This window comes from Nyctibius grandis, chromosome 3 (genome assembly GCF_013368605.1).
Source record: "Nyctibius grandis isolate bNycGra1 chromosome 3, bNycGra1.pri, whole genome shotgun sequence".
NCBI lineage: Eukaryota > Metazoa > Chordata > Aves > Nyctibiiformes > Nyctibiidae > Nyctibius > Nyctibius grandis.
This window is the reverse complement of record NC_090660.1, coordinates 2,010,577-2,022,666: the sequence shown is the minus strand read 5'-3', so window position 1 is coordinate 2,022,666 and position 12,090 is coordinate 2,010,577. Positions and strand designations below refer to the sequence as shown.

The 12,090-nt window shown below is 36.0% G+C and overlaps 1 protein-coding gene across 1 annotated transcript in view; it reads right to left on the bottom strand.

The window, feature by feature from the left end:
• Positions 1-12,090, bottom strand: part of CNTNAP2 (contactin associated protein 2) — a 974,788-nt gene that overhangs the window by 428,849 nt on the left and 533,849 nt on the right. Inside the window, exon 9 of the mRNA XM_068395817.1 lies at positions 5,677-5,826. Coding sequence (XP_068251918.1) covers positions 5,677-5,826 — 150 coding nt within the window. The remainder of the gene's footprint in view (positions 1-5,676; positions 5,827-12,090) is intronic.

The window sequence follows — 12,090 nt, the reverse complement described above, 5'->3', positions numbered from 1 at the left end:
TTATCTGAACGAAATAAATAAAACTTCAAATATGATGGAAAAAAAGCACAAAACTCAAAGAGTTGATGGGCAATGTTGATTGACTCCCTTCAGGTCTGTCAGTTGTATAAAAGGAGTGTGAATTCAGCCGTTTCGTTGTTCATAGTGGAAGACAGCACATGAGATAATAAAGAATTTGAATCATGTACTAAATATCAGAGAGATGCTTAGGTGCCTATAATTGCCTGCCATCCTTTCTTTTTTTTTTTTTTACTTACTATAAAACCGTTTCTTGCTTTGCTCAGGTTTATACATTCTGCACCTCTGCATTCTTCACTCATCTACTGACTTATAAACTTTCTGGATTTAACAATCCAAAGCATGAGGTTGTTAAAAAATACAACCCACTCCTATTCTTTTATTTCCATTTCTTAGGTTTATCATTATTTTGTAGGCCTGACCTGGGAGGATTCCTGAAGATAAATGTTGAAGATACACAAAATCACATCATACTCTGAGTTATTTTGAATTTGCTTTGTGTTCTCCTCATGGGTTTGTATTTGAGCTTACAGTAGAGCTATGATCATGAGGAGAAAGATTTCAAATCACAGCCCCCTTTCCAAAAGAAATGCAAATGTGACCATCCTGTCTTGTGGTCATACATGCAAAAGAAACAAGCAGCCTTTATTAGGTAACAGATAACCTGAGTTGCCATTGGCTGGGTCCTGTTTGTTTGTCACGTAACATCTAATAACTCAGCTTTGGTTTTGCTGAACACATTTGAATCTGAGCTACAAAAAAATCCCATGCCCCCTTTCTGTCTAGTAACACTTGCGTTTATGAGAGTCTGAGTGCTTTTGAAATCCCAGTGACACCACCTAGGAAGTCTGATCGTGACTGTAACAGCTGTTATGACCAATTCACACAATGATAACAATGGATAACTTGATAAAAAAATGTAGGCACACCACCCAAAGGCTTTGGTTACAGATGACAGGTTTGAAGAAATTAAGATTCACATAAAGAAGAGCCCAGCACATGTGAAACAAAAGGAGGTATTTTTTCTCATTCACTTGACTTGCCTCCTCCCTCCTCCTTCCACCACCTCTATGGGATTTTAGACCAACCCAACTTTCAGAAACAAATGAATTCTACTCCAGGAACATGATTCCATACACAGTGTGTTTTGTACAGTCCTACAGAAAGGAAGGACTTTCTATATGCCATAGAGTGGTGTCCCATAGGAAACTTACTGCATAGTCCATTCATCTTTGCTTGTCAAAAAAAGTAGCACACAGTGGATTGACAGATGCTCACTGCATACCTGTGTTCTCAATGAAGATTTATCACTCCTACTAAAAACTCTCCCATTCTTAAGCCAGTGAAAAGGAGAGGGAAAGTAGACACAATTAAAAAGAAATGCTGTAAAATAGAAACAAGTCAAAGTTACATCTCTAATCAAATATTTCCTCTGGGCACTAGGCAGCTATTAGGTGGTTTGGTGCAAGCTTAAGATGCCTCACAAAAGCCCCTTATCTCCAACAGTGCAAGTGAGGTTAATGGACTCATTTTCACTCTGTGATTCACTTCCTCTGTTCTGCCTTTTTGTTTTATGCAGATAATTGGAAACAACAAAGAAACAGCATTCTCTAGAGCTTAGAAGCGAAAGGAAGTTCACTTCTTTCCAAAAACCCAAATTCAAGACAAGAAAGAGAAGGAAAATAAAACCAGTGGGGAGAGAAGAATAGTTATATAGAAGGGTAATAGGCAATTAGCATCCACCCTCCCACACACACCAGCACACATTCACACAATCTACAGAAATGCCTGATTTTAAGACAGCTTCCCCTAACTCTTAGGCTTGAATAAAACATCATTGCTATCCTCCCTTGGGAGGATCTTAGTAGTGTTGGGAGAGAGCACAGGAGAGGCACAAAGGAAGGAAAAAAAAAAAACCAAAACCTATAACCCATTACTGTACCCATTTGCACACACAGAGGGAGGGAGCACTCTGATTCATGGGCTTGTTTTCTATACCAAAATTTCTAATGCCAGGAATAAATGCACAACCACCCCATGTCTCTTAATTCCCCCTATTATTTACGCAGTTATACTGGACTGAGTCATAATCAAGTTCTAACAAAATACTGTGAGTGAAATGAAGGACTTTCTCAGACATCACTGCAAACCTGTCTGTGTAAAGTCGGCTTAATATTTCTGATTCGTCTGGAATGTTTTATCATTACATTTGGCATAGTAATGTTCTCCTTGCCCACTCAATCTTTAATCCCCACCCAATTTTGATAGACTGCCTATTTTATTATAAAACTAATATTATCACGTATTGCCAGTGTAAAGTTATGACAACAGTACATGAAAATCATAATTTTTCTGAAAAATAGACACAGTCTCAAAAATTCACATTAAAATAAGTGGTACTTCTCTTACAGTAAAAGCTGTAGTTATTTTCACAGAAAAGGTCTATCTAGTGTCTGCCTTACTACTTTGAGGCAGTATCCATTTTATTGTAATTACTTTTCTCTTTAATTTCTCCAATATATTTTTGAGAAAATATTGTACTGAAGAGCCAAAATGCAACCTTTAAATCTTTTTCTTCAGCAAAGACAACACTATTGCCTATAGTATATATTTGCTATATTGACACCAGGAGACCAGAATATAGACACACTTATTTTGAAATCAGGGAAAAGGAAAGTTTGGAGAACAAAATGTTTGCACACATGTGGTATTTCTTTCCAGGATGAAATAGGAAAATTTAAATCAAAAGAGTATTCGTGTTCAGAGCCTTCCAGAAATGCTGCACAAACTCTCCGAACACAAATTCGATGGACTGAGCTCTCTCAGTATTTTGTAAGGTCAAGAAATATACCACTGGGATGGGATGAATATCATAAAATTACTATCTTTAAAACTGATCATTTAACTTCTGCATCTGTGATATATGTTTGAATTTTAATAATACAAAGGTTTAATAGTCCAGATACCTGTGACTATTGTAGTCAGATCTCCAGCAAAGAAATCTACTGGATTCCTTTTCACACGGAAAATTTATCATCACCAAAGAACTGATAATTCTTTCTGCCAGACATCTAGCAATTTGAAAAAAACCAAGCATACTATCCTCTGAATTCAAGAGGCAGTTGTTCCTTTCTTAATCCGTTATGCATATTTGCAGGAAAAAAAAGTATTTGACACTTGCTCCTAATGAAACTGATGAAAACATCTTCTTTGATGACAATAACCAAATGGTGCAAATGTTTAAATTTCCCCACTGTTCTCACCTTTATATCCTCTTCTTGCAAATATTATTTATTAACAGCCATATTTGAGTGCTTATTAAAAAATAAGGAGAAACACATACATATAGAGTGAATAGAAGAAAACCACCTTTGCCTCATAAGATGCAAATGGTGAATATAAAGATTAGGTTTCTAATATGCATCCAAAAGACTGGTTTTAAGTTGCAATTAATCTCTAATTAACAGATATATATATATAGCAAAATAACTAACATATATACATAGCAACATTCATGTGGGAGCACATTAAAATAAATGGGTTCCTCAGATCCAAGTCAGAAATAAAGCTTCCTGAGATTCACAGCTTGACATAGTTAAAATGTGAAAGTACAGTGTTGCAAATGCAGACTTCTTAGTTTGAAATAAAACTGGACATGAAGATTAGGACACTGCTATTGTTTTGATATACCCTTAGAAGACCTTTCAGATTACAAAAGATAATAAGAAAAAACAAAAAACCCATAGCTTATGCAATGAGACCATGTATCTGGGTGAACAGATGTGGGAATGACACCTCAGGGAATTCATGATTGATTTTCATACCCCGCTAGAACAATATCTACATGCATACTTTTTTACGGAAGGATGCTGGAATTATAAAGTACAGGTCAACAATTAGAAGTCAAGCAGATTTCAGAATCCAACTGAAATGACAACAAATCAGCCTGTATTTTGACTGAGAAATGGTATAAAAACTACCTGGAGAAACTAGATAATCATCCCTCACTACCAGAATCAGAGGTAAAAGACATTTCAGAAGAAATCAATCAATCTCTCTCCAGAAATGTAATAAGCGTCTGGGGATTTTACCTATCAAAATTAACAGAATTTAACACGGGATGTATGATGTATGGCATTTCTTTTCATTTTCTCCTATGTGTGCTTAATAACTTCATTTAATAGGAATGTCTCAGACTGCTCTGACACACTGAAGATACTATGTTTTGACGACAAAATAATTTCCAGGCTTTAGCATGTGACAACTGGCTATGCTAGAAAAACTTATTCAGGATATGAGCTGAATTAAGGATATTGGAAAAGACACGTGTTGCAGCAACACGAAGTTTAACTTTTGTGACAGAATAACTTTGATGTGGTAATATTTGTCTTAGACTGCGATGTAATCATCGCCACAATGTTTCCTGGAAGTGTGTGTCATCAGTATCTGCAGGATTAGAATCTATTTTTAATTAACTATATATTAGTTTTGTAACATTATTTAAACACTAATTTCCACATGTATTTTTAATGATTCCACTGATAGGAGATAATGAAATGAGAATAACCTTGAAAGGATTTTTTTCCTTCTACTTAGGGTACATCATATGCCACTAACTTTTCTCTCACTTAGGTAATGTTATGACTATTTATAGTATCACAATTATACTTCATTTTCATTAGCTACGCACCTTGTAATCTGGAAAAACAATCAGTTTTCAACAGTGGTAAATTCTACTTTTAAAATTTCTTTGTCTGAAGCTTTCCTGTGCAACCTCACATGTGTGGGACACTTCAGAAGTACAACTTAGAACTCTTTTTTGATCTTAGCATTTGAGCTCCCTAAGAATTCTGCTTCAACAAAGATTGCAGGTCATTGCCAAAGTGGATGTATTTAAAAAAACCTGGCTAGCAGTATGAAAAATAATATTTATGCTTGAGTTAAAAAACCCTTAATGACCTTCCCCTATAAGACAGTAGTGTATCAAAAATATTTTTGGCATTCTCAATAGGTTTTTAAATATAGCAATTTAAATATATATTTTAAAAATCCAAGAGTTTTGATGGATTTTTTTGATTTTCATAAATGCTAACAGAGGAGAGCAAGAGGAATAAACATTCAAGCCACAATTTGCAAGAACTCTTTTTAGTGTATGGTTTGTCAATAGAAGTACTGAACAACCTAAGGCTTCAATTTCTGAAAGCTGCTTAACTACCTACAATCACAACAGCTCTTAAAAAAAAAAAAACATCAAAAGGTTAAGACCTATCCTGAATAACGATATTTTTTGTCTTCAGGATTCCAAACTTGACAAGTTTATCTCTCTTCTCAGTGCCATTTAATTAAAGTACCAATGGAAGGTTGCCCTTTCAGAGAATGGTCACTGAAATGTTCAGAGATGTGGGAAATCATTCCAAGTTAGATTGACTCTTGTACAGAACTTCTTAGGGTTTCTCTTGCAAGGATGAGAAGGTGTAAAAAAGATTTTTAAAAGTGAAATTAAGTTTAGTATTTTACTTTTCAATGAGCAGCACCTAGCCATTTTAGCCATATTACAATCTATATGAATGAATTACATCCTAAGCTCCATTTCACCCCTTATGTAGATTAAAAGACAACAGCACTTTAAGCAGATATTTGTTTTGATATTTTTTTTACCTCCAAAGAAATACTTCTCTCCAGTCTTAACTTGAAGAGGGCTGTTTGTTCGAACAGCTGAAGCTTCATCGCCATCAATGGTGAGGACAGCAAAATTTTCCTTAGCTAGGAATCGGACTTCATGCCACTGCCCATCATTGAGACCAGAGCCTATGAAGAACAGAAAACATTGGAACATTTTACTTAGTCCAATATTTATTATCTTCAAGTGTTTTGTGTATCTCTCTCCCAGGGTCATTATGTAAGGTTTAATGAAGATTATTGCAGAAACAAAATAATTTTAGTGTAATAACAAGGCATTGTTATTAAAGTAATTACTACCAAAAAAATAACATTATATCATAAATATAGTCTTGGAACTATGGAAGTGTCCATGCTGCCAGGTATAATTGTATCTACCTACAAATGTTATCACTCACCTTTCCTATCAAAAGGCCATATTTGACATTTTACTAATAAATAATATCTCTTAATTATTTCTATGATCAAGTTCAAAAGGAAAAGATATTGATTAATCCATTTAACTATACTGAGTAACAAGCCCAAAGGGCACATTATGCTCATGATTGCTGCCTTTATCAAAAGCTATATATTTCCAAGAAAAGGGAAAGAAAAAATAGGAGGGGGAAAGACTCATGTGGAAGGTGAGTTCACAGCTAATCCTGTCATTGGGATGTGGGGCTAGTCACAGAAGATGAAGACGTTATCACAGAGGCACTGCAAAGCCAGCAAGTTTCTGCCAAAAACCGCAATCTTAGGGGAGCACTGTCCTAATACTGACAGAAGTGAAGCAGATGGATCTGTTCGTTCATTCAGATCTTTTTAAAAAACCCAATTTATACACTTCTGACATTGTCTCCAGCAGCTGGCAGGAAGCCAGTTTGCCTGGCATGTTAAGCTGCCGTTGAATAACGGTGAAAGAGTACTAGCTTGTGTTATGTTGGGTCAGCAAGTTAAGTAGCAAACACTCTAGTAAAAGTAAATTCCAAATTATAGTACCTCTTACAAGTGACATTTTCTCCACCTAGACAAGGGTGCTAAGTCACCTCAGCAAAATGTCATTTGCCAAAATAAACCACAACGCCATGCAATAAGCTCTTTCTACAATTAAGTGGGATGCACAGTGTCAGCAGAAGTATAATGGAAGATAAACTTTCCAAATATTCAAAAGAACATTATCTTCTATGAACAAGGAAGACTATTCACGGCAAACAGATATACCTAGTAATTTAATGAATATTTTTTTCCCCCTTGCTTCCACGTTTAAGATACAAGATCAAGTCCTGAAATACCATGGAATGTTATACCTTGGAATATTCAATAGCGTGAATAAAAGTGGCAGAAGCCTCTTAAATGTATCGGTAAGAAATGTTTCTACCAAAACTTGTTCAATATAGGGTAAGAATAGATGAAAGACCTAATATACTAAACATGAGGAAAGTTTTCTTCTGTTTGTGAGCTCCTTTTTCATTTTCATTACATTTGACAAACAAAAAAACCAGAAAAACACATAACTACAACCCAGATAAAATTAATATCTAACTTATAATAAATTCAGAAAGGAAAAGAAAATACGCCTTCTTATAGAGTTCGAAACCAAAATTATCAGTGTTTCTACAACTAAAGTTTAGCAGAACATACTTAAAATCCCAATTTTCCAGCTTGAGATGGCCCGCGCAGAGCCCGCGCCGGGGCCGGGGGAGCTCCTGAGGGAGCGCGTGAGGGAGCGCGTGAGGGAGCTGCGGCCTGTGCAGAGCCCGCGCTCCTGAGGGAGCACGTGAGGGAGCGGCGGCCCGCGCAGAGCCCGCGCTGGGGCCGGGGGAGCTCCTGAGGGAGCGCGTGAGGGAGCCGCGGCCCGCGCAGAGCCCGCGCTGAGGCCAGGGGAGCTCGTGAGTGAGCGCGTGAGGGAGCGCGTGAGGGAGCCGCGGCCCGCGCAGAGCCCGCGCTGAGGCCAAGGAGCGGCGTGAGGGGCGCGGGCGCCAGCGAGGAGCCGCTGTGTCCTGACCATCCCTGTGCTGCGCGGGAGGAGGAGTTAGAGGAGCTGGGAGCGAGGAACTGAAGTTGAGCTTGGGAGAGAGAGGAGGAAAGGTACTGTTTTAACGATTGTCTTTGTTTCTCACTACCTAAATTTATTTTAATTGGCAGTAAATTAAATTCGTTTTCCCCAAGTGGAGTCTATTTTGTTTGCAACCGTAATTGTTCCGTGATCTCCCTGTCTTTATCTCGTTCCATGAGCTTCTCAATTTCATTTTCTCCCCTTGTCCAGTTGAGGAGGTGGAGTGAGAGTGGCTGAGTGGGTGTCAGTCCCCTGGCCAAGGTCAAGCTAAAGACTTCATTATGCCATGAAATTGGAAGTTCACTGTATTTCTTCTAATAAGCCTTAGTTTGCCATCCTCACCTCTTGAAGATACTCTTTCACAAAGGAATTAACTGAATGGTATTAATGAGAAAAGTGTTTTAAATTGAATATTGGAGGAGATGCAAGATACTGCATTATTTTAATCTGTATTTTTTGACTGCATACTTTATAGTCTGCTCTATACACACTAAATAAGTCTAGCAATACCCATGTTCTTGTATGACATATTTTAAATAACACTAAAACAGGGACTGGAACCAAGACCCAATATTAAGAGTAGAATATGGTTCCTCCTAGTAAAAGAATTTTCAGCTGGAATGTTTAGAAGGGATAACATCCCAAATTCACAACGATGATTTCTCATTACAGTTTAATCTCTCTCATCAGAGCTGATATATATATTTATTTGCATTCTTTTTTTTCTTACTGTAACTTTCTGGTATACAAGTTGAGAAAAAAAAAAAGAAACGCATACTGCTACCACCACAAATTCCCTGCTGAGTTCTGGAAAAGCTGGTTTCATATGCAAATTAAATATGTTAATGAAATGCATTCTCCCTATCTAGGATTTCTATTTAAATAACATTATTTTAAAAGTAGGACTCTTGAGGAAGGCACTTTGATTGAACAAGAAGAAACAGATGTTTTGCTTATTACAGACATGGAAGAAGGACTAGATTAATGAATACCAAAAAAGTACAAGAGTTTAATACATAATGGGGAACTGAGGTAACATCTGGTCGAGTTATGCCTTGAAGGAAACTATAGTAGCAAAAATCTCAAATTCTTTTACAGTTAATCTTGTGTGATCCAGTCTTTCTGTAAAAGGTACTGACCCATGCAGTGGCTATTACTAACTGCTATATATATATATCTATATATTTATAGAGTCTGCTGATATAAATGGACAAAACTCTTCTGAAGTCAACAGCATAACATCTGCTACATAGAACAGAACCTCATCATAATTTTGATATATGACTGTAACCCAAAATTCAGTTAAAATGTTTAACAATAAAACAGGGAAGGAATAGTATCATTAGCACTCCATGAAGCACTGAAGCAACTTAAGACTATGCAGCTACCTACAGGCCTTTAGTACCTACTGTTGTAGTAAATATTTTATATTGTAATTTTGTAAAGTCTTATTAGGAGATGAAACCCTCAATTGTCAGGATGGGAAGACTCCCCAGATCAGAATAGGGCGCACATGCAGGAACAAGCCTCAGACTATTAGAAAACAAGCCAGCAATATTTGAAACATTCATCTGTGTTCAAATATACAGCAATATATGCCATTAATACTCAATCAGAAAAAAAAATAAAAACCACCAGGATGTAATTACAAGTACCGTGCTTTTCTGTGTTTAGCTAATCGTATTTTTTAACTGGAAAAACAAACCCACAGGTCTTTCTATGGTAATATTTCAGATAGTTTATGGAATAAGCTAACTATATAATCTGTTTTAGGATTTATGATTCAGAAAAGTCCTTTTCATTTTTAGTTTTATTCATTTTTCAGCTATCCAGATGATCAGTAAGATAAGACTGTGGCAAATGCAGTCCTTGAAGGGATTTTAATGATGGAAAACCCTGTTCTCCAACAAAAATGAAACAGTTATGACAAATTTTGTCCTCATGTTGAAGCTCAGGGTTCTTTTTAAGGTGATTATTTGGAAACTAATAGTTGCCAAAATTTTGCCCATTGGTGATATTTTATTTATACTGAGTTTTCTCTGCAAGTTAATGCCAGAAGAAAAAGATGAACATTTAGCTTTAAATAGATGTGTATATATATATATATATAGGATGTATTAAAAAAAACCCCACAAACCTCAAAGTAGGTACTTCTCCTATTTCCATAGTTAATACTGTGGTGCAGTAAACTGAAAATAAAGCAAATATATACAACTACAATGCTGCAGACTCTTTATAACATTCAAACCTGTTCTTGTAAGAAGCTTGACTACTGGTGATTTCAAAGAAATGGACCATAAACCTGGCAAATAATGGTCAAACTCATAATGATTTTTTTGTTCTTTTACTGAAAACTAGCAAGACAAGATGAAAGACTGTTTGCACTTGAATGACAGGAAAAATAATGTTTTGCAAATTCTAAGCTTAGACACTTGTAGAGTCTCATTCAACTGCTGAAACAATTTTAGCTTTTCAAGCACGGCTTTTTCCTCTCCTCTCACTGCTCTTCTCACATTCTTTATTCTCAGAATAAAAAAAAATGGTAGTGTTACTGTGCCTTGTATATGAAAATATATACACCTGGAAATTGGAATCTCTATATGTGTTTCAGCCTGCAGAAAGGATGCTGCTGTTAATGAACAAATACACCTTTTTACACTGCCCTCTTCCTCTATTTCAGTCCATGTCAGGTCAGAAAATGTTGGCTCTAATAACACAATCTGGTGCCCTGGAATTGCACAGGATTTTGTACGTGCTCAGTGGTAATCATCTCAATGAATGGCTCCAGGATTAATCTTTACTAAGAAATAAGTCTATGGCTGCACATCAATTACTTAGCATAACTGTTCCTAACTTCCTCAAAGCTCTTTCCAGATCAGCATCAAGTTTTTTAACTGACAACACTATAATTGCTATACAGCATTGTGGCCCATGTCCAGATAATATATCATAATCTTTTAGACTTGAAAACAGTTATCTGCATCTTTAAGAGTACATAGAACACAGTCAACTTACTTACTTTACTTAAAACCACAAACATGGTAATGCAAAATCTGATCTATTCTTTGGTTTCAAATAATTTCAATAATCATTACTGAAACTGGTAATTTAACTACTCTTGATCCAGCATATACATTTCATATAAGAAAACTCCAGACTTCTTTTTAAAAAATGTTTTATATTTCTTATTTCTTTTTTTCTTGTAAATTAAAAGTAAAATATCTTAGAAACAGCATTATACTCGTAAAGCTTTAACTGCATTTCAAAGTTTTTACAGTCACCTGCCAGATACCATTCTGCACTGAATTATTATTATTTTTATATGCTTAGCATGTTAATATTTTGATTTAAGTGAGCTAAACAGAACTTTCCTTTTCATCTTACAAAACTTAAAGGTACTTGTTTTATGACTGTTATTCTGTCACATTTATCCATATTAGATATATTTCTTTAGCTTTTTTGGGGGAGGCCTTTCTGATTTGAAGCCCTTCTGTATCACTCCAATTGTTTATAATATTTATTGTATATTTATTATTTAGATGGCTAAATTGTGAAAGTACAGCAGGTAACCTGCTTTGCTTTTTCTTATCTTTGGACTAATCAAGTTAAGATACCTATAAAAGCATGGATAGAGAGAGTGCCTATTCTTTGCACATTCATGCTGGATAGATAATACATAAAAATAAAATAACTAGATATTCTAGACAAGGGAGGAAAGTGAACTGTAACATTTAATTTCATAACACCCAAGTATTCAGTGAAAAAGAGCATAGACTAATTCTTATTTGCCTAGATTTTCTCACAGGTGCCCAACTTGAACACTTACACTTTGGCTTACACAGAATACTTAATTACAACCAAACCAGAACTTGGTGGGGAGGGTTATGTTGGTAAGAAAAAGCAGATACAAAAGCAGAAAAAAGCTCCATGTGACTAGAGGAAAATCGACATTTTTGGACCAACAGCAAAAAGAAAATGTAACGTGTTTTGATATTGCAGTCTCTGAGACAGGCTTCCTAGCAATCGCTCTGAATCAACACGAGTATTTAAAAACATGCTTCAGTAGGAGATCAGTCAAGAGTATAAAAGCCGTGCACATCTTTAAGTACTCTGCCAAATTGGGGTCTAAATACATCTCAAACATCCAAACAGGTCTTCCAATGCACATTTTCTAGCAGTCATCAATGCATGATTGAGAGCTTGAAGCATATGATGGGGGAAGAGGTGATGGAGCTTCATCACCTTACTTGTGGTACACTAAAACAGCTTTATGTTGTTCATTTGGCAATACTTTTAAATCAGCACCTGTAATACTTTCATCATGCTCCTGTTTAGGAGATATACAAAGCTCTAGGCAG